The sequence below is a fragment of the Tupaia chinensis genome, unplaced genomic scaffold (assembly GCF_000334495.1).
Source record: "Tupaia chinensis unplaced genomic scaffold, TupChi_1.0 Scaffold000323_1, whole genome shotgun sequence".
Lineage (NCBI taxonomy): Eukaryota > Metazoa > Chordata > Mammalia > Scandentia > Tupaiidae > Tupaia > Tupaia belangeri.
The window spans coordinates 1,644,513-1,667,886 of NW_006159817.1; the positions used below are offsets into that span (position 1 = coordinate 1,644,513).

At 47.4% G+C, this 23,374-nt stretch overlaps 1 protein-coding gene across 2 annotated transcripts in view; it reads right to left on the reverse strand.

The window, feature by feature from the left end:
- OAS2 (2'-5'-oligoadenylate synthetase 2) overlaps positions 1 to 23,374 on the reverse strand; it is a 30,313-nt gene that overhangs the window by 5,897 nt on the left and 1,042 nt on the right. Inside the window, exons 2-9 of one of the 2 annotated variants that reach the window (XM_014589035.2) lie at positions 21,039 to 21,222; positions 15,529 to 15,707; positions 12,437 to 12,672; positions 11,811 to 11,955; positions 7,407 to 7,580; positions 4,724 to 5,006; positions 2,732 to 2,919; positions 883 to 1,121 (exon numbers count right to left, since the gene is read on the reverse strand). In XM_014589035.2, coding sequence (XP_014444521.1) covers positions 883 to 1,121; positions 2,732 to 2,919; positions 4,724 to 5,006; positions 7,407 to 7,580; positions 11,811 to 11,955; positions 12,437 to 12,672; positions 15,529 to 15,707; positions 21,039 to 21,222 — 1,628 coding nt within the window. Of the gene's footprint in view, positions 1 to 882; positions 1,122 to 2,731; positions 2,920 to 4,723; positions 5,007 to 7,406; positions 7,581 to 11,810; positions 11,956 to 12,436; positions 12,673 to 15,528; positions 15,708 to 21,038; positions 21,310 to 23,374 lie in introns of both variants that reach the window. The other variant, XM_014589034.2, reaches the window with a different exon arrangement.

Below are 23,374 nucleotides of genomic sequence, written 5' to 3' on the forward strand. Positions count from 1 at the left end.
ACGGTTCAAGTCCCGGATCTGGTGGCTTGCTTTCTCACTTTCTCTCTCTCTTGTCAAATTAAAATAAATGAATGAATAAAATTAAAAAAAAAAAAAAAAAAACCTGTAGGGTTGGGACCAGCAGTTAGCATAACAGCTATGTCGCTGAACTCTATGTAGCAAAAACCTCTCCAAAACAAAAACAAAAACAAAAAACACACAAAAAACCTGTAGGGTTGTCCCCTAGATGGTAGCATTCATTCCTGGGGACACAATTCCAACTTCTGCACCTTTTTTTTTTTTTTAGAGGTTTTTGCTATAGGGTGCGTGCACTCACCAGAAAGACAGAGAGAGACAGAGAAACAGAAATCACCCCCCAGGGGGGATGGTCACGCCGCAATCCCTTCTCCTCCATTCTCCTCTCGGGATCATGCACATGCGCCCAGCATGAGTGTAAGCCACCGGGTCTGGGACTTGAACCGTGGTAGACTACATGGGAGTCTATGACATAGCCATTACGCCAACTGCTGGTCCCGCCAACTCCTGCACCCTCTTAGACCTGCTAAAGGGTCCACATTTTTCCCTTCTGATCTAGGAAGATGAAAACAACTCAGGCACGTTAGACCTCAGTGCCTCCTTCTCTGTTTTCTCTGGACATCTTCTCCTGCCTCCCAGGAGGGAGCATTGGGTTTAAGGCTTGGAGAATTGCAATGACTTGTTCAAGGTCATTCAAAGGCTCAAAGCCTTCTCCTTGTCCCTGGAGATTCTGCAGGGTGCTGCTGGTAAGCATGCGCCCCAGTTTCATATGGAGTGACTCATGGCCCCGAAGGCAGAGAATCCAGGTCACTGGAAGAGTGTTGAAGGGAGTGAGGTTAAGAATAGGAGGGGCTGAGGTCTAGGCACCTGGTTTTCTGAATCTGAGACAGCAGGAACTTCCTCATCGTCTCGTCTTCTAAGCTGTAATTGACCGTCCAGAAGATGCAGAGCTGTTGATAGTTTATGATCAACTCCAGAACCGTCCGGAAACCTTCCGCTGTGTCAAAATCCGGCGAATTGCTGCCTTTCTCCCAGGCGTAGACGGTGAGCAGCTCCAAGGCGTACTTTGGGGGCAAAGAGCTCTTTGTCTTCACTTTCCTCCGACACTGGGGGAAGAGTGGAAACGTCAGATGATGCGGGAAGACAGAGAAGCCCGAGGAGCCCAGGGAGGGTCTGCTGGGGCCGCACAGGGCAGCTGAGTCACAACACAAAGCTGGTGACAGTGTTTCGCAGCGTGGAACTCTAAACACGACAGGTTTGCAGTTTGCCCAGCAGCTGATAAGCAGCTCGTGGGTTTTTTTTTTTGGCCATGTGTGCCCTCCTGAAATAATCAGCTAGCGGTGGTTTGCTGGAAATCCATTGCTTGCTATTTACAAACCCAGGAATTTTACCTTTTTTAAGAGGTAGATTTTTTTGCTTTAGGGTGTGCGTGCTCGCCAGAGAGACAGAGAGGCAGAGAGACAGAAAGTGAAAAATCACCCCCCAGGGGCATTGGCCATGATGCAGTCCCTTCTCCTCCATTCTCCTCTCACAATTTTGGGAATACAAGCACACGTACTCGGTGTGAATTTTAAGCCACTGATTCTGGGACTTGAACTGGTAGACTACGTGGGAGTTGAGCAATGTAACCACTGTGCCATCTGCTGTGCCCATGTATTTATGTCTTTTTATCACTGAGAGAAACAGAGAGAGACAGAGAGGAAGAACCCCAAGAGGGTTTTTTTGAAAATTATTTATTATTATCATTTAAAAATTTGCTATAGAGCACATGAGCTCACAGAGAGACACAGAGAGAAAGCAAGCTGCCAGATCTGGAACTGGAACCATTGTAGGCCATGTGGGAGTCTAGGGCCTTAACCACCATGTCACTTGCTGGCCCCTTCCAACAGGGTCCTGACCCTGTGATGCACCCTTAGCCTTGGATCCTGGGCAAGTTTGGATCCTGCAAACCCAGAACCTTCCCAAGTGGGACCGTCTCACAGAGCACTGGGTTTTACTGCTGTGCCTGCCACCCGCCCAGCTCCTGAGTTTTATTCGAGACAAAGATACGAGGCTTGGGGAAGTGAAATGACATGCTCAAGGTCACTCAAGGGCTCAAACCTTGAGCCCTCTGAGCAGTCGCGCCATGCCACTGCTCTCTATATTAGACTTCCAAGAGCTGGCCATGGAAAGGTGACATTGCAGGAGGAGCCGGTGTCGTGCTTGACATTTGCCATCACGAACGCTCAGAAACTACCTTGGAGCGAGACAGCTGATGCCAAGCTCAGGGAGGCTCACCGTACGGACAACACAGCCCTAGCTCCCCCTGTAGCTTCACCCTGCCCCCAGAGGCAGCAGCCATGGTGTTAATCTAGGCACTGAACAGGAGAGGAACCACACCAGCGCCATGTAAGCGTGTGAATCCCAACCTCCACCCAGCCTTCGTAGGCAGGATAACACGGATCCCTGCAGAACGCCCTGGTCGGTGTGAGGGCCAAGTAGACCACGTGTAGCAACTTTGATGATCGGAGCTGCTCTATACCTGGCCCAAATGAATGGGGTTAGTGGCAGGAACTCTGCAAAGACACCAGGTGTAAGGAGTGGACAGGTTCATTTCCCAAAGAAGGTCAGCCTTCAGGATGGGAGAGCTGGCACCAGGTACTTGGGTAGTGCTGGCTTAATGGTCATGCTACCTGGTGAAAATAACAGCCGGATGGCCAGGACGAGACGGTCGTACCTGCGTGTACCAGTGCTTTACCAGACGGATTAAATCCTTCAGTTTGGGGGGTCGGGATTCGATGAAGTTGCGCTGCAGCTCGGTGAAACAGGAATGAAACTCTCCCCCGAGAACGTCTTGGGACTTGTACAGATCTATGAGGTCGGCATAGACCTTAGGGTTGGGCGAGGAGCCGGAATTGCATTGGCCTAGCATGAGGGAAATATTTACGTTTATTACGCCTTACTAAATATAGTATTTCTTAAGTAACAGATTTCAAAACATGTTTGGCAAATTTAATTTGATGCAGGGAAATCACTTTGAATGATATTTGTATTAAGATATAGGGAACAACTCCCCCAAAATGAGATAATAAAATGAATTAGATGGGCCTACGTGCACACAGGTGATATGATTAAAGTATTATCTAGGGGCTGGCAGATGGCGTGGTGGTTAGGGGCATTGGATTCCCACGTGGCTGATCATGGTTCAAGTCCTGGACCTGGGGGCTTGCTTTCTCACTTTCCCTCTCTCTCTTTCTGTCCCTCTCTGGTCAGATTTAAATAAAGAAATAAAGTTTAATAAAAAAATTTAAAAAGAAGTGTTATCTAGCCCTGTACTGTCCAACATAGTAGGCCACCAGCCAATGTGGCCTTGTGCATCAAATGAATTAAAAAGAAATAAAAATTTAGTTCATTTGTACTAGGTTTATTTCAAGCTCTCAGTAGATATAGAACATGTTTTTTCTTTTTTTTAAAAAAGAATTATTTAATTTAACTTATCTATTTTAATTTGACCAGAGAGGGACAGAAAGAGAGAGAGGGAAAGTGAGAAAGCAAGCTACCAGGTCCAGGACCCGAACCGTGGTCAGCCACGTGAAAGTCCAGCGCCCTCAACCACCACACCACCCTCCGGCCCCAGATATAGAACATTTTCATTACTATAGAAAGACTTTTTGGACAGCACTGGTCTAGGGTTTGCAAACCAGGACCCTGGGCTGAATACAAATGCTTGTATTATAAATAAAGTTTTATTGAAACACCACCAGCCCTATTTACGACTGTATGGAAAATGGCTGCTTTCAAGCTAAATGCAATGGGAGAATTGAGTAGTTGGTGACAGGTTCTGGGGGCTCTTCAAAGCCAATAATATTTGTTATCTTGCCTTTTACGAAAATGTTATGCACTCCCATTCTGTAATGTTTCGTTTCTGAGAGACGCTAAGAATCGTTCAGAGGGAGTGCACTAGCATCGTCATGATTTTTACTTGAAAAAAACGCCTGAAATAGTCTTGATTTCTTTTAAAATACCATCATGTACCTGTCATCCGTGAATTGAATTTTTAAAGAAGATTTTTGCCTAAGATTGAAGGCAAACAACCTAGATTTCCTGTGTCTTCACCTCAGAAGTCTGCCAGGATTTTCTTCTTTTTTTAGGGAGAGGTTTTTGCTATAGGGCACATGCACTTGCCAGGCAGAGAGAGAAGAGAGACAGAGAGCGAGAAATCACCGCCCACGGGGGATGGTCACGCCGCAATCCCTTCTCCTCCATTCTCCTCTCGGGATCTTGGGCACGCACGCACACGTGCCCGGCGTGAGTTTTAAGCCACCGGGTCCGGAACTTGAACCATGGTCAACTACATGGGACTCTAGCAACATAGCCATTATGCCAACTGCTGGTCCCTTTTCTTTTTTTAAGAGAGATTTTTGCTATAGGGCGTGTGCATGTGCTCACCAGAAAGAGACAGTGAGAAATCATCCCCTGGGGAGGATGGCCACACTGCAATCTCTTCTCCTCCATTTTCCTCTAGGGATTTTGGGCGCACATGCATGCGCACCCTGTGTGAGCTTGAAGTCACTGGATCTGGGACTCCAACCACGGTCAGCCATGTGAGAGTCCAGTGACGTAACCATTATGCCATCTGCTGGTCCCATGGTGCATTTCTAAGTCCCATGGTGTCCTTCCACCCTGCCCACCGGCACTCCCGGAATCAGAACCGAGCTGGGAGTCTCACCTAGAGCGTTGAAGGCAGGCATCACGTCAAAGTCGACACTCTGGTTGAGCATTTTGGATTTCAGCGTGAAGCTCAGCCCCCAGGGAGCCTTCCTGTTGGAAATCTCAAACTTCACTTCAAACTGCTTCTGCTGCTGACAGGCATCCAGCTGCGTGTGGATTTCCTCCACGACCTTGGACCGCTCGGCTCTCTGGGAAGTGTAGCTTTTGAACGAGTTGGGGAATACGATGATGTCGGCATCAGAGCCTGTCTTCAGAGCGGTGCCTTTGGCGGCCGAGCCTCCCTGGGGAAGAGAGGAGGGTGGAGATACAGCTTGCCTTGGCTGGGGCCCCCGTGAGCTGGGACCAGCTGGCGCCAGAGGCAGGTTCTGAGAAGGGTCTAGACAGGCTGAGTCCAAAGCAGAGCTTTTCATTTTACAAACCGATAGATCAAATGATGCCCTAGATGGTTATTCTCACGCCCTTTACACACCCACAATGGACAGGCTAGTTAGAAATATCCAGTTCTTATGTCAATTTCCTAAAGATTTCTCCAAAGGAATATTTCCCATGGCCCGGAAGTAATCAAGTGGGATGTCATCCATACATTGAAAGTTCTCATCTGTTCCTTAATTTGAGGCATGGGGTTGGCAAAAGGTTAGATGGAGAGGTTTTTGCTATAGGGAGCATGCGCTCGCCAGAAAGACAGAGAGAGACAGAGAGACAGAAAGCGAGAAATCACCCCCCAGGGGGGATGGCCACGCCGCAATCCCTTCTCCTCCATTCTCCTCTCGGGATCTTGGGCACACACGCACACGCGCCCGGTGTGAGTTTAAGCCACCGGGTCCAGGACTCGAACTGTGGTCAACTACATGGGAGTCCAGCGACATAGCCATTACACTAACTGCTGGTCCCATAAACTTTTTTTAATAATTATTTTATTTAAATTTATTTATTTAAATTTGACCACAGAGGGACAGAGTGAGAGAGAGAGAGAGGGAAAGTGAGAAAGCAAGCTGCCAGGTCTGGGATTCAAACTGCGGCCAGCCATGTGGAAGTCCAGCATCTTTAACCACCATGCCCCCTGCTGGCCTCGGTAAACATTCTAGGCTTTGCAGTCTACTTATATCTCTACGATAGGCATCTCTGCTTCCTCTTCTTACTCCTCCTCTGTTTCTGTAGAGAAACTTTGTTTTACCCATGAGTAGTATGCACCCAGCTCTGTGGTTGTGAGGACGGGTTGGGTTCCATTTCTTGTATACAGAGCCTCAGTCCACCCACCCCTGTTCCAGCCCACTTCATTCATGTGGGCCCCTCATGGCCTTCAGTGGCTCCTCTGTGGCTGTGGGCCCCTCCTCACAATGTCTAGGGTGCCACCTTCCTCTTCTCTGCAAGGAAACATTTCCAACTTGCAAACAACTTTTTTGTAGAGTTTTTTTTGCCTTAGGGTGCATGCACGCTCGCTGGAGAGAGACAGAGACAGTGAGAGAGAAAGTGAGAAATCATCCCCTAGGGTGGATGGTCATGCTACCATCCCTTCACCTCTTGGGATCTTGGGCATGCCCACACACATGCCTGGTGTGATTTTCAAGCCACTGGGCCCAGGACTCGAACTGCAGTCAGTCATGTGGGAGTTTAGCAACATAACCCCTATGCCATGTGCTGGCTCCACAAATAACTTCTTTAGGAAGATCGAAAACTACTTCTTATCAGCAGATGACCTTCTATGCTCTCCTTAATGTGCTGTAGATCTTTCTTTATTCATTTACTATTGTGTCAATGGGGTCTGCGGGAGACAAAAAAATGTGTGCTTTGGGTGGTCGAACTCAGGCCATGGACCCAGCCTGACTTTCACTGGGAGGAACCTCAGTGAGACAGCTGACTCACTGCTCATGGGATGCGGTGCCATCCCCCAGGGCCCTCTCTGTGCAGCGTGCACACAGATCTGGTTCTGCGTCGCTACGGATGCCTTTGCGTGGATATAAACATTCCTTCCCTCCCTTCTGTGACTCTGGGCCCACGGTACCTGGCCATGTGACCAGCGATGGTCTTTACACCACAGACGAGAGCCGCTCAGTCCTCAGTCTCTAGCTGAGCTGAGGGGGTGAGATGGGATGCAGTTGTTGAAACATGAAAGGAGCCTTTTTCTGGCTTAGTATATACTGAGCTTAGAATCTGCAGGGGGTCACATGGCACCCCCCCCCCCACAAAAATACGTCCACTGGGAACCCATGAGTGTGACTTGATTTGGAAGAGTCTTTATGGGTATAATTAAGATTCTAGAGATAAGATTGTTCTAGATTAGGGTGGGTCCTAAATCCAGGGACAGGTGTGCTTAGAAGAGAAGGGGGAAAGAAATGCAGAGGAGAAGGAGGTGTGGAGGCAGAGGCAGAGGCTGGAATTATGTGTCTACGAGCCCAAGAACACTGAGGATGTCAGCGGCCCTAGGACATGATTATAGAAGCAGACGTGTGGGTCTACGAGCCCAAGAACACTGAGCATGTCAGCAGCCCTAGGACATGATTATAGAAGCAGATGTGTAGCTGATGACACAGGTCATCTATCAACAGCCCCCACTGAAAACTGGTGTCCTGAACTCCCAGCTTCCCCTCCTCCAGTATCGGAGGATGGACGAGCCCAGGAGGCTGGCCATGACCACTGAGCTCCCCCACCATAGTTTCCTTAAGAGAAGGGCCAGGGCTCACCTTGACAACCTTCTGGATCTTGGTGGTTGAATGTTGGAAGCAGTTTTCTTGCAGGAAGGTACAGATGGTGTCCAGGGCTGTACTGATCTCATTTAGGAAATGCTGGTCAGGCTGGAGAAAGTCTTTGATGAACTTATCCAGAAGTTGGCCTGGGGTCGAGGAGAGCGGTGCTGGCTGGGGAAAACAGAAAGCCCCAGGCGTGAGTGGCCCCTGCAAGCCCACCGGGCTCGCTTCTCTTCCTCTCTGGGCCCTTTGCCCTGCCTCTCCTTTTCCCTCTCCAACCTCACCATTCCCCACCTTTGATCCTTACACTGACATACACCGAGAACATGGCTGAGCATCTAGGGTGGTGCCCAGGATCCCCCAGACACCAAGTTCCTCATAGCCACCCTTCCTTACCCCCTAGGGCAGATGTGGTCCTTCTCCAGACAGGTTTAGTGTCCCTATCCCAGACTGCTCTTGGGTTTCCACCTGACACTGCATCCTTGCCTGCTCACGGCCAGTGCTAACTTCTCATCTGTTCCCTCCTTGTTTCCCATCCACTGCAGGAATTGTAGATTTCTGATGAATGTGTTCTTTTGTTTTTTAAAGAATTATTTAATATTTTTTGAGAGATTTTTTGCTATAGGGTGCGTGCGCTTGCCAGAAAGTGAGAGAGACAGAGAGACAGAAAGTAAGAAATCACACCCCCCACCCCCCAGGGGAGATGGCCATGCCACAATCCCTTCTCCTCCATTCTCCTCTCGCACGCACGCACACGCGCACCAGGCGTGAGTTTAAGCCACTGGATCTGGGACTCGAACCACAGTCGACTACACGGGAGTTCAGTGACATAGCCATTATGCCAACTGCTGGTCCCAGAATGATTTAATGTTATGTATCATCATTATTATTTTATTTGTTATAGGGCATGCATGCTCACCAGAGAGAGACAGAAAGAGGGAAAGGGAAAGTAAGAAAGAAAAAAGGAAAGAGAAAGTAAGAAAGAAAGCCACCAGGTCTGAGACTTGAACCATGGTTGACCATGTGGGAGTCCAGCACCTTAATCTCCATGCCACCAGTTGGACCCTCCCCCCCTTTTTTTTTAAGTGAGAGAGCAAAAAGGAGGAGGAGGATGGATAGCTTTTCGTTTCGTTCTGGCCATAGGACTCATGTGCTCACTGGAGAAAAGACAAAGAGGGAGAAAGTGAGAAATTGCCCCATCAGGGGATGGCCCCGCTGCAATCCCTTCTCCTCCATTCTCCTCCTGGAATTTTGGGCATGTACACACATGTGCCTGGTGTGATTTTTTTCTTTTCTTTTTCGAGAGGTTTTTGCTATAGGGCGTGTGTGCTTGCCAGAAAGACAGAGAGAGAGACAGAGAGACAGAAAGTGAGAAATCACCCCCAGGGGGGAAATGGCTACGCCGCAATCCCTTCTCCTCCATTCTCCTCTCAGGATCTTGAGCACGCATGCATACACGCTGGCATGAGTTTAAGCCACCGGGTCTGGGACTTGAACCACGATCAACTAATGACTCAAAAATGACTCAAAATGACTCAAAATGGGAGTCCAGTGACATAGCCATTACGCCAACTACTGGTCCCTGCCTGGTGTGATTTTTAAGTTGCCAGATCCGGTACTTGAACGGTAGCTAGCCATGTTTGAATCCAGCCCTTTAATCACCACACAACCTGCTAGTACCCATGGGAGTTAGGTATTTTTGGCAGGGTCTTGCTATGCTATAATCCCGTGTCCCTAGCCCTTTAGGTAGCTAGGACCCCAGGTGGGCACCAGTCACGTGGCCTGTGTAGACTGGACTGGGAACTGAACTTGAGCCTCCCGTGTGGCCTCAGCCATTGCACCGCAGTGCTCTCCCACTTGTGCTACCACGTCTGAGCCAACACATTCATAATCATCATTATTATAGTTTTTGGTAAGGTGGTATCAGCCTTTGTTGTTAAACTGCCCGGGTAGATTACTTCCAAGGGCCGCAGTTACAGGGTATCACCACTGGGTGGCGTAAGACAGCAGAAATGTTTTCTCACAGCTCTGGAAGCCAAATGCCCAAAGTCCAGGTTTTGTTGGAGCTGGGCTTCCTCCCAAAGCACATGTGACTAAGGCTCTGGAGACGGGGACATTAGCTCAGATCACCCCCAGACTAGCCCAATGTGATCATGTTATAAGAGGCAGGGAGGAGGGTAAAAGTTGGGAAAGGTGATGTGACAAGGGACACAGAGAGAGAGAGACTGAAAGAGGTTCTGCTGTTGGCTCTGAGGATGGAGGAAGGGACTAAGAAATCTAGGCACCCTGGCAGCATTTGCGCATGCGCAGGAAGGGCACACAATAGTTGAGGCCATTTTTGCAGCTTTTCTATATGTTTCGAAGCTTCTCAGAACCAAATGGTGTGCACATGGGGGAATTAATGAAACTGTCCAGGAACTAGGAAAATTGGGGTGAAGGAGCAAAGACCAGGAGCCCAGTGCAAATACAAGCAGAGGGGGCCAGCAGTTGGCGTAATGGCTATGTCGCCAGACTCCCATGTAGTTGACTGCGGTTCAAGTCCCGGACCTGGGTGGCTTAAACTCACATCAAGAATGTGTGCGTGCGAGCCCAAGATCCCGAGAGGAGAATGGAGGAGAAGGGATTGTGGCGTGACCATCCCCCCTGAGGGGTGATTTCTCGCTTTCTATCTCTCTGTCTTTCTCTGTCTTTCTGGTGAGTGCACACGCCCTCTAGCAAAAACCTCTCAAAAAAATAAAAATAAAAATAAAAATAAAAATAGGGGTGGGAGATTGGAGGCAACTGCTCAGACCATCAGCCCTCCTGGACCCAGTGAGGGAACTTCCCTGGTCACAGTCTTTCATTCCAGGGCCCCCTGAGGTCAGGGAGCTCACCCATACCTTCATTTCTGTCCCGGAGTTTTGTTCACTGAGTCCTTGAGTCTCTGCACAAATAGAAAGTGTATCTGCCTCCTATAATGTGGCTCTAAATTAGCCATGTGCCTGGGAATGTGGACTTCGGTTGTTGACCCATTTGGCCTCACTTGGCATATCTGTCCCTGCTGTGGTCCCTAAGAAAAGCAAAATGACTCACTGGACTCACTTGGGAACATCCTTCTGGGCTTGCCCTTCTCTAATAAGCGTCGAGTGCCAGGAATTCATGCTGACAGGATGATTTCTCCTTTTGGGAGGGCGTAGTAGAGCTGGCATCTGTCTCTCGGCCCCAGTTGTAATTAGCTCTCCTGTTTGGCCCTGCTTCTCTTTGCCCTCCCATTCCCACCTGAATGGAGCCCTGAGCCTGTCTCTGCACCTGCAGGTACGACTACTGCCCACCTCTTCTGGGCTCTGCTCCATCCCGCCTTCTCACCTGCTTTCGCCTTTGCAGAAATGAAGTGAAATCTCTCATCTGTGGGTACTCTCTTTCTCTTCCTTTTTGTACTTCTAGTAAGAAAGAAGGTCCTCAGGGGGTTGAATTGTGTCCCCCTTAAAGACACCTATTTGGATTGCTCACATCCAGAACTGTAAGATAAATCTGTGTTGTTTGACCTCACTAAGTTCAGGCCCTTTTTTTTTTTTTTTTTTACTAATGCCAGTGTGTGTGTGTGTGTGTGTGTGTGTGTGTGTATTTACATGAGAGAAAATGAGAGGGAGAGCCCTCCCTGGGGTCCAGTCATGCTGTAATACCTTTCCTCCAATTCTCCATCCTGTCAGGATCTTAGACATGCCCCTGTGTGACTAATCTGAAGCCCAAGGGGCTGGGACTTGAACCCACATCTGCTATTCTACACTGCCTGGGAATGTGACTGTATTTGGAAACAGGGTCTTTACAGATGGAATCTAGTATAGATGAGGTCATTAGGGAGAGCCCTAATCCTGGTAAGAAGAGGAGCGAAACACCAAGACAGACATGCACAGAGGGAAAATGATGTGAAGACACACAGGAAGAAGATGGCCAGTGACAGCCAAGGGAGGGAGGCAGTGACTAGGGAAGCAGCCACAAGCCAAGGGCCACCAAGGACTGCAGGCAACTAGTAGAAGCTAGACAAGGCTGGGAGGACGTCAGAGGCATCACAGAGCACAGCCCCACCCATGCCTGAACTTTGGACTCTAGCATCCTGACACATGAAAGAATAAATTTCTGTTGTTTGAAGTCACCCCGTTTGTGGTACTGGGTTACAGCTGTCCCCAGAAAGTGATTCATTGACCGCTTGGATGATTCAACAGACTGACACCACCAAGTGTTGACAAGGATGTGGAGCAACTGAAATGCTCACATAGGGCTGATGGGGGTGTAATCTGACACAGCTGTTTCAAAAAACTATTTGGAAGTATTTGTAAAAGTCAGATAAATAAGACTCAGTCCAGGTACCTGGAGGACCCTCCCTACAACAAAAAGCAGGCTGTATTTGGAAAACCCTCTCACCAGGACAGTCCATGATGGTGCAGGTAACTCTTCACTCAAGGTGGAGGAAGACAACCAAGCTTGTGCTTCTTTCTTCAGCTCTGGCCAGCAGATCATGTCTTGGCCCACGTTGTTGGTTGGGTCAGTTGGATCCAAGATGACTGGCCTTTGGATTGGATTGGATGAAGAAACAAATTAGTTGAGCTGCTTGTGGGAGAGGAAATGGGTTTTGGGGAAAGAGGCTTGGAATGGGCATCTGGTCACTGGGATGTTGATTCCTGAGGTTCCTTTGAGCTCCATGTCTAAGCATCTAGTCTCTTTGGCCCTGTGCTCTCTGCTTTGCAGAGATGTTCCATTCACAAAACCACAATCCTCTTCCTTCCAACCCCTTTGTTCTCAGCCCCTTCCTGCTATAAGGGGAAGCACCTTTCTAGTGTTTATTTTTGGGACAAAATTTGACTGTGGTTTAGAAGGGCGTATTGGCCAGGCCTCCCCTTTCAGATAGTCTCTCTGCCTCCCCAGTTACAATGGCTGCTGTCCTTTTGCTGTGTCACTGGCTGGGCAGCACAGGGCTGAGACCTCATCCTGCAGAGCACCTGGGTGTTTGGGTAGGGAGATGCAGGGACAGGGCCCTGGGTTGCTGGTACCTTGGTGATCGGATCTGGTGCAGTAGGATATTTCTGACAGTCTCATCCTCAAAGTCGTAGTTGATCGTCCAATAGACGCAAAGCTGGTTGTACTGGCAGATCAGCCTCAGAACGGTCCTGATGCCTTCAGCGAGGTCAAAGTCTTCTGCTCCACACCCCTGTTCCCAGGCATATACCGTAAGCAGCTCCAGGGCATATGGAGGCAGCGAGGATGAGCCCTTCAGTTTTATTTGGCACTGTGGAAAAATAAAGGGGTAGAGGCTAATTTGGAGGATACAGTTTCTCCTATGTTAGGAATCTAAAATAAACTAGAAGACTATAAGTCACTGTCCCCCACCAGAATGCCTCAAATTCAACAGACTGACAACATCAAGTGTTGACAAGGATGTGGAGCAACTGAAACTCACATATGGCTGATGGGGGTATAATCTTGCACAGCTGTTTGGAATTATTTGTAAACGTCAGAAAAATAAGTCAATAAATATTCCCCATATATAATTTTACATATATACACATATGATGAGTCATCAAAAAACTCATGAGCAATGTATATTATGAATAAATTATATGTACTATGGAAAACTATGGATTTCAAGAAATTTTTGAGCCAGGCTTTGCCCCAGAGCATAGCAATTAAGAGTTGGATCCTAGAGAGCCAAATGCAGTTAGAATACAGCCCCAGGTGGCTTGACAGACACACCAGGCTTATGTATGTGTGTTACTCAAATCCTGGTGGGATGACAAAATGGAGGGAAAATGATTATGGTGAGACCACACTTCATTGGAGGGGGGATTCTTTTTCTCTTGCACATGTGCCTTCTGGCAATTCAAAACACGTTTATTTCTGCTCCAAAATAAACTCATATTTTAATCTAATTTTCTTATGAACTTTTTGAAATCCCCTCATATGTACACACAAATATATGCCACATGGCTATGTACACACACACAGATATGCATACACCTTAGAACCCAGTAATTCACTCTTGCATATTTGCTTAAGAGAAATGAATGCTTTTAAAACATATTTCTTTATTTAATTGTATTTGTTATTATTAATTATTTTTTAATTTGACCAAAGGGACAGTGAGAGCGAGCGAGAGAAGGGGGAAAGTGAGAAAGCAAGCTACCACATCTGGGACTCGAACTGTGGTTAGCCATGTGGGAGCCCAGCTGCCTTAACCACCATGCCACCAGCTGGCCCTGAGAAATGAATACTTTGAGTCACAAAAAGACATGTTGGAGAATGTCCATAATAACTTGGTTCATAACCCCTATTTGGCAGGGACCCCATTGGGGTCCCTGCCAGATACGGGGCATATTAATACAACAGAATATGACAGCACAATGAAAGATGTATATTACATGCACCTCTGTGAATGAATCAGAGGATGTGAAGCAAAAGGAGGCAGACATGGGGCTAGCTCTGTGGCCTGATGGCTAAAGGAGCTGGATCCCACATGGCTGACTGTGTGGTTTGAGTTCTAGACCCAGTGGCTAGAAAAACACGTTGGGCCTATGTGCATCCATGCCCATAATTCCAAAATGAGGGGAAGATGGAGAAGAACTGCAGCATGACCATTCTCCATGAGAGATCCTTTCCCCCACCCCCCTTTTTCTCTCTGGTGAACAATGCACCCTCTGACAAAAAAAAAAAAAAAAAAAAAAAGCAATTGCAAAGCATATGCAATATGATCCCATTTATATAATTTAAAAATAAGCAAAACAAAGTGCCAGCAGATGGTCTGGTAGTTAAGGCATTGGACTCCCACATCAACAACTATGGTTCGAGTCCCAGACCTGGTAGCTTGAAAATCACTCTGGGTGTGGTGGTCAGCAGGTGGCACGGTGGTTAAGAGCGCTGGAATCCCTCATGGTCAACCTGGGTTTGAGTCCCAGACCTGGTGTCTTACTTTCTCGCTTTCTCTCTTTGTCTCTTACTCTGTCCTTCTCTGGTCAAATGAAAATAAGTGAATAAATAGTTAAATAAAATAATTATTTAAAAAAATCACTTTAGATGCACATGCATGAGTGCCCCAAAACCCCAGGAGGAGAATGGAGAAGAAGGGACTGTGGCATGGCCATTTCCCCTTGGAGGTGGTTTCTTACTTCTCCTCTCTGCCTCTTTCTCTCTACAGTGAGTGCATGTGCTCTATGGTAAAAACTTAAAAAAAAAAAAATTGAACCTATTTGGCAGGGACCCTAAAGTTCACCACTAGTAGATAATTATGGGGCACACTGATACAATAGGATACTATAATGCAATGAAAAATGAATATTACATGGGCCTATATGAATGAATATCACAATAGGGGTTTGTTTTGGGGGATTATTGAAAGGGTGGACTTGCATATTTGAGGAGCAGAAAGTACTGCTTATTTTTTTTTTTTTTTGGAGAGGTTTTCGCTATAGGGCGCGTGCGCTCGCCAGACATACAGAGACAGAGAGACAGAAAGCGAGAAATCACCCCCCAGGGGGGATGGTCACGCTGCAATCCCTTCTCCTCCATTCTCCTCTCGGGATCTTGGGCACACACGCACATGCGCCCGGCGTGAGATTTAAGCCACCGGGTCTGAGACATGAACCGCGGTCGACTACGTGGGAGTCCAGCGACATAGCCATTACGCTAACTGTTGGTTCCCTGAGTACTGCTTATTTTGATGTGGGTGTTGTCTGCAAGGATACCGATTAAACTGTCCTCCTAAGATTGTTATACCCTACTGAATGTAAATGATCCCCATGAAAAGGAAATGATCCCAGGACCAGCAGTTAGCGTAATGGCTATGTCGCTGGACTTCCACGTAGTCGACCATGGTTCGAGTCCCGGACCCGGTGGCTTAAACTCACACCAGACGCATGTGTGTGCGTGCCCAAGATCCCAAGAGAAGAATGGAAGAGAAGGGATTGCAGCGTGGTCATCCCCCCCTGGGGAGTGATTTCTCGCTTTCTGTCTCTATGTCTCTCTGTCTGGCGAGGGCGCACGCTCTATAGCAAAAACCTCTCCAAAAAAAATAAAAAAGAAAAAAAAGAAAGAAAAGGAAATGATCCCTATGAAAAGGAAACAGATTGTATAAACACAATTTTCAAATTACCTGTCGATACCAGTACTTCACCAGGAGGATCAAATCCTTCAGCTTTCTAGGTCGGTTGTTGAAAAACTTCTGCTGGAGTTCTGTGAAGCAGACTGAGAACTCGCCAGCACTGGATTTTGTCTCATCCAAGGCTCTTTTGAGATCACGATATATGCAGGGCCTGGGCGTTTCCCTTGTGCCTGATGTCAAAGGGACACAGAAACACCTGGTCTTCATGCAGCATGGCTCAGGGTCAGGACTGCTCGGTAACGGAGGTCAAGGTGGTTTGATAACACATGTTCACCGACAGATCTGTAGGAGGACTACTTATTTACATACATGTAACGGTGAAGGGTGACTTGTTGTCCTAGGTCGTAGAATAGCATCTAAAACTATGGGCACAAAAATGGTATGGCGTTGATTCAAGATCAGCAGAGTCAAGGACTCAAGTAGAAGAATGAGAAACACAATTATAAATAAGAAAGAGAGTACTTCAAATCAGTAGGAAAAAAGGTGGCTTCATGGAAAAAACTGTTGGCATTGGACCAGCTGCTGGAATGGTGCTTGAGGCCTCTGGATCCCACACGGTTCAAGTTCTGGACCCAGCTAGTGGCTTGGAAACACACAGGGCGTGTGTGCATGTGTGCCCAGAATCCCAAGAGGAGAATGAAGGAGAATGGATTGGGGCATGGTCATCTCCCCTGGAGGGATGGTTTCTTTTTCTCCTCTGTCTCTCACCAGTGAGTGCACGTACCTTATAGCAAATTAAAAAAAAAAAAAAAGAAAGAAAGAAAGAAAGAAAGAAAAAGAATAAAACCTGTTGGCACCACTGGCATAAACCTGGAAGCAAATAAAGTTTTTATGCCGTATAAACGCTGTATTGTATATTCCCCTCTTGAGCCCACCCAGAGCATATGCTTTTTGAGAGTCGAGGCTGCAGGGTCTTTGTAGAGGCCCTGAGTCCTCCACCCCAGAGTCTGGGAGTGGGATCCAGTTTAATCAGTGGTTTCCCATCCTTGCTAGCTGAGCTCCACTGCCTACACACACATTTAGATAAATAACCAGAGAAAGCAGTGGACTTGTTCCTTTCCCCCCCCCCCCCCCCCCCCCGCCAAGACTATTTACTGCCTCTCTAGGCATGGTTCTGGGCCTTGAGCATGCAGAGAGGTTGACGGAAAGAACATTCTTAAGGACCAGAGTGACTCCCTTTTTTTACAGGGCAAATTCATCTTGTTAAGCCCACCTTGCTGAGAATCGACACCATTTCAAGGAGGCGAGCCGATCAAGGAGGAGAAGGCCATAAGACCATCACCCCACGGGGCTGGCCAGTGAGAAGACACAAAGGAAATCCCAGAGACCTGAAGTAACTTTCTTGCCAAACAGTAAAGGACAACTATGCTTCTTCTTCTTCCTCTTTTTTTTTTTCCCTTTGGAGATGTTTTTGCTATAGGGTGCGTTCGCTCGCTAGACAGAGAGAGAGAGACAGAGAGACAGGAAGCCAGAAATCCCCCCCTGGAGGGGATGCTCACGCCGCAATCCCTTCTCCTCCATTCTCCTCTCGGGATCTTGGGCACGCACACACACGCGCCCGGTGTGAGTTTTAAGCCACCAGGTCTGGGTCGCGAACTGTGGTCGACTACGTGGGAGTCCAGTAACATAGCCATTACGCTAACTGCTGGTTCCCAAGACAACTATGCTTCTTGAAATCTACAACCAATGTGTAGCCGCCTGAGTGCATTCCTCAGCACCCCTCAACAGTCAAATAAAAACCCAGTCCAACTAAGACCAGGGCTCTCAACTCTGACCCACTGTGTTGGTGATGGTTTGGAGTCCTGGCTCTAGCTCGAATAAAAGCAACCCTTGTGTGCTTGCATCAGAATTGGCTCCTTGGTGGCCTTTTGGGAATTTCGCAACTGGGGCACAAGTCCATGCTCTATGACGGCCATCACAGAGCTGACATTTACTGAGAGCTCGAGTTAGGCCCTTCATGTACAGAGAGGCACACAAAAGGCGGGTGGTGAGTGCTAATTGACAGACGGGGAAACTGAAACTCTGAGAAGTAGTAAATAGATACTTCCTGTTTGGGCTCAAAGGCCTGGGGAGAGTGGGGACAGACAGCAGTGGAAAGAAACGCAAAATTGAAAAAAAACCTTCCTAGACCTACTATAAAACATAAACCAGATTAGCTAGGATAATATGTAGTAAAACAAAACAAAACGAAACAAAACAAAACAAAACAAAAAAAGCAACCCAAACCCAAAAGCAAACAATTCACGAATTTCTCTGTTGATTATCGTTTTCACGAAGCGAGCTTTGCTGTTTCCTTGTAGAAAAGGGAGTTTAGTTTGGACTGTGCTGCTCTATCCCCACCTGGTGGAGGCTTCTGAGTATCACACATGAAGGAGAGCTAACAGTATTTCCATTCGCACACCATCTTTGCAACACAGGGTGAACCAGCAGAGGGCATTCTAGCCTGGTCTCCTGCCACTATCTTCTGAATAAGGAGATGGTACACGGAATTTTCTTTAGCAGTACTGAGACACACATGTCTCCACACCTGACTCCAGCCCTTTGTCTGAGGCAGACATGCACGCACAACCTCTCGCATCCTGATAGCCCTGGTAGCTGGTTTTATACAGGCCACCTTTCTGTGAATGTGAATCATTGGGATGCGAGTGTGTTTCCACCTTACTAGATGATAGTTGGATGAATTGTTCTTTGAGAAATTCCATAAAACTATGGGCGATGGGGGCCGGCAGGTGGCATGGTGGTTGGGGGGCTCTGGACTCCCACATGGCTGACCATGGTTTGAGCCCTGAACCTGGCAGCTTTCTCTCTCTCTCTCACTCACTCTGTCCCTCTCTGGTCAAATGAAAATAAGTAAATATAGTTTTTTTAAAAATCTTTAAAAAAATAAATAACATCTATGGGTGATGGATGGTACTTGGGCCTGGGGCTTAGAAGACCTGGGTTGTATTCTGTTCTGTCAGAAATTGACTGCATGGCTCTGGGCATAACTCTTTCCTTCTTGTCCAGTGAGGGGTTAAATTTCAGCTCTTCTACTCTTGAAATTTGTGATTATATGTACATATGTGCTCGAGACTAAGCTGTAAGTATGTGAGTCTTACTTATCCATCCACATCAATCCATTCATCCATCCATCCAATAAATCATCAGTCTATCTATACACATATATCTGTCCATTCTCTTGCTTATTTTTCCACTTATGACCCAATCATCCATCCACCCATCCATTCACCCAGCCATCCATACATTCATCATCCACCCAGCTATTCCTCCAACGAGTATTACTGATAATGAACATTTTACTTGAGACCGTAGAAAAAGACTCTCACAGTATCTATCCTCATGGAGCTTACAGTTAGGAGAGGAGAAAACTACACAAATTATTTCTGTATTAGTGAAAACTCTCAAGATTTACTGGGTCATCGGGAAAGTTGTGATGGATTCTTACATAGGAAAATATAGAAAAATACATCGTGACTTTTCTGACGACCCAAAAGAAAGCACACATTGCTATTGAAGCACCTAGGAAGTGGATCCAACCCAGATTTAGGGCGCCAGAAGAATTAAAATGATGAGTTGGGATTACCCAAAAATAAAAGATTGAAGGAAGAATGTTCCAGACAAAGGAACTGCATGGGCCAAAGTCTCAAGTCAAGTGAGCTTGGGGGGAGTTTGAGGAGCTCAGTGAAGCACAGAGTGGCTGGAGCACAGAGCAGTAGTTGGTAGTAAGTGGTAGAGCTAGAGAGGTAAGCAAAGAGCATCCACCAGATCATCAAAGTCCTGTCCCATTGAGGAGTTTGCTCTTGATCGTAAATGCAATGGGAAGCATTTAATGCAAAATCATATTCGCACTTGAAAAGAGAGCATCTAGTTGTGTGTGAAATAAGACAGCAGTTGAGTATTTCTCAAGTAAAAGCCAGAATTATAAGACCATAGTCTTATAATTGAGTGGCCGGCCTCCATTTGTCCACCCAAGGAGACAACTGAGGCCATTACTGAATCTGGACCAGCCCCAATGGCAGCCTGACTAAGGAAGAGAGAAATGAAGCAGATTGAAGAGCAAGTGAGTGGAGCTGGCAAGACCTAGTGGTGGGCTGCGGGTAAGGAGATGAGAGGAACAGAGGTACAACTCCGGCCTAGGTGAGAGGCAGGACTGTGGACATCCAGAAGGTAGGCAGGTCTTGGGGAGATAGAAATTGGGCTTGAGGCACCCTTTAACCTCTGGTAGGTAGCTGCCCATGGAAAGTGGTTGCCTTGAGGCTGACTTGGTAGGAAGGCAGACTTCAAATCCTCACCTCGGCTGGACTTTCCCCAGATATTTGCCCTATTTTCTTCCTCCTACAAACTTGGCTCTAGTCTACCCCAGGTGTGGTTTGTGAGCCAGCAACATTATCATGGAGTTGGTTAGAAATGCAGGATCTTGGGGTCTGCAGGTGGCATGGTGGTTAAGGTGCTGGACTTCCACATAGCTGACGGTGGTTTGAGTTAAGGACCTGGTGGCTTGAAAATCACACCAGGTGTGTGTACGTGCATGCCCAAAATCCCAGGAGGAGAGTGGAGGAGAAGGCATTGTGGTGTGGGCATCTGCTCTCAGAGGTGATTTCTTTTTTTCCCTTTCCCTTTCATTGTATCTGTCTGTCTCTCTCTGGCGATCAAACACACCTTACAGCAAAAACTTTAAAAATATATATATAGTTTGGGGGTTGGATGGTGGCTTGGTTGTAATACAATGCTTTGTGAGGCTGATCCACATGAGAAGGTTCTGAGTTCGTATCTGGAAACCTCCCTGAGATACCGGTCACTTGCATGCCCATGATCCAGGGTTGGCTGAAGCTGGGGGTGGATCATGGCATCAAGACCCTGTTGAGAGTGCTGTCTCTTTCATTTGTGGGAGAAATAAAGAAATAACATTTTAAAAAAGAAAAGAAAGACATGGATGTTGGGCTCTGACTCAGATCTGATTTGGACTCTGCATTTTAACAAAGTTCTAGGTGATCTTGGTGCACTTACAGGTTGAAAAGCTCTGCTTTAGATCCTAGAATCTAGAACATTTTCTCCAATGTCAGTTAGGACAGTGGCCCCCAACCTTTTTGACACTAGGGACCAGTATCATGGAAGAGAATGGGGAGGTGGGGGATGGTTTTTGAGCATGCATGACCTAGATTGCTTGCATGAACAGTTGCAATACAGTTCATGCTCCTATGGGAATCTAAGCCATTGCTATGGGATAGGAAGCGGAGCTCAGACTGTACTGCAAACAATGGGGAGCGGCTGTAAATACAGATGAAACTTCACCCACCTGCTCGCTGGTATGGGTCTGAGTTAGCAGATAAGAGAGACGCTCCAGAGAGTCTAGGGTAGGTAGAACCCTTCTCTCTGGAGGGTTGAGAGTCTCTCATTTTGGAAAGTACCAGTGGTATCTTTCCTACCTCCAGCCTAGAGAACCTGCAGGACTGTTGGACACCCCCTCAAACTTTCTCCCTTCCACACCCAGGGGGACTCACCCAGAGCATTGAAGGCAGGTACCACCTCAAAGGAGACACTATGCCACTTTGTGGACACCTGGATGATGAGTGCACCACGGAGCCGCTGGATCTCCACGATGTCTGCCAGCTCCTTCAAGAGCGGCTGGACCTTTAGCCGATGCTCGATTTGATCGAGGATTTCCCTTTGGCTTTTCTTCTGATCCTGGAATTGTGTGAAATGACTGAGGAAGAGGACGAGGGTACCATCGGACTTGCCTCTGAAGACTGTTTTCCTGCCATAGGAGCCACCCTGCCAGCAACAGGAAAACAGATGTAAGCATCCATCTTTGGTCCCAGAGAACTCTAGCAATTGAGTGTTTCTCAACTCAAGAGAAAACCTAAAATGTCACTGCAGTCTTATCACTGAATGGCAGGTGTCCATTTGTCCAACCAGAGATCTGGTTGGGATGTCTAATCAACACTTCTCCTGCCAGCCCCAAACCAGAGGCAATTCAAATGGCCATCAACAACAGAACAGAAACACGTGGATAGCCACACGATGGACTGTGACACAAGTCCACTAGCCCTCACAGTGAAAATGATCATGGAGAACCATGTGAAACAACACCAAGCTCACAGACGTGGTAGGTCAAAGAAGCCACACACTAAAGCAACAGAGTGCCAGATGTCACCTATGAAGGTGAGGGACTCCTCTACCTGGGACAATTCCAGTTTTAGTCCTGAAAGTCCTACATCCCCTGAAACACTTCCGTTCCAGTTGAACTGTGATGCGTGGTCACCCTACATGTATATAAAGTTAAAAATCAGGCAAAACTTGAGGACAATGGTGGCACAGTGGTAAGGCAGCTGGACTCATATGGGGAAGGTCATGGGTTTGCATCCTGGGACCTCCATAAACATGCCAGGCATAAATATGTGCTTGTGATCCATGCTGGCTGAGGCCCAGAGTGGCTGTGGCATAAGGATCCAAAGAGGGGATGAAGCTGGGGGTGGATCATGTCAATCTCTCTCACACACACACACACACACACACACAGACACACACACACACACACACACACACACACAGAGTCTCTCTGTCTCTCTCATGGAAGAAAGAAATAAATAATATTTCAAAAAGACTGGCAAAATGAATCTATACTGTTGGAAATCAGAAGAGTGGCTGCCAGGGGCTGAGAGTAGTGGAGAGAAGGCCCAGGGCTCTCAGGGATGGAAAACGTCTGATTTCTTGAGTGTGGATCACACTATGGGAATGCTGTATGATCTTTTTCTCTGTTTTATTTTGATGGGGAAAAATGTTAATGATGTCATGAGGCAGGAAGGCGTGATGGCTACATACGCATGCCCTCAAGTGGATTACTTGGGTTTGACTCCCACCTCTGACACTAGCTGCAGGTTGAACATCCCTAACCTAACACTCCCAAAGTCAAAATGCTCCCAAATCTGAAACTGTCTGAGAGCCAATGTGACGTCTCAGGTGGAAAATGCCATGCCTGACCTCATGAGGTTGTGATCTTACTCAGGGGCCAGGTGGTGGCTCAGTGGTAAAACATGGCATTGTGTGAGGCAGACTCATGTGAGAAGGTTGCGGGTTCACATCCAGTGACCTCCCTGAGGACAGCAGTCGTGTGTGTGCCCATGATCCAGAATGACTGAGGCTGCGGGTGGATCATGGGGTCAGGACCCTGTGGGGGGTTTTCTCTCTCTCCTAGAATAAACCTTGAAAAATGTTGTACAAAATTATTTTCAGTCTATGTGCATAAGGAGTTTACAAAACACCAATGAACTTCATGTTTAAACTTGGGTCCCCTCCCCAGGATGTCTCATTACGTACATGCAAATATTTCAAAATCTGAAAACATCTGACATCTGAAATACTTCTGGTCCCAAGCAGTTCAGAGAAGAGAGACTTGGTAGCTAGATTTTTAACTTGATTTCTTCCACGAGAGAGACAGAGACAGACAGACAAAAAGACATTCCCAAAGGGGTCTTCACACCTCCATGCCCAGCCAGCCAGGATCACAGTCACACACAGATGTACCTGGTATGTGTAGGCAGGCTCCAGGATGCAAACCCAGGACGTTCCCCTGTGGGTCTAGTGGCACCACTGTGCCACTCTCTGGCCCCGAGTCCTTTCCTGCTAAGGCTAGTGGGTGCATGGAAGGGCAGAGGCCCGGAAATGTGTCTACAGAGAAGTGGGACATCAGCAGTATTGGAGGGCAGGAGTGGTGTTAGGGACCTTCCCTGTTTCCCTCCTTCCCTAAGGTCCTGAATCTTCAGCCTCAGGTCTGGGATTTCCATAGCACCAAATTTATTATTATTATTATTTTTTAAAGAGAGAGAAAGAGAAAGGG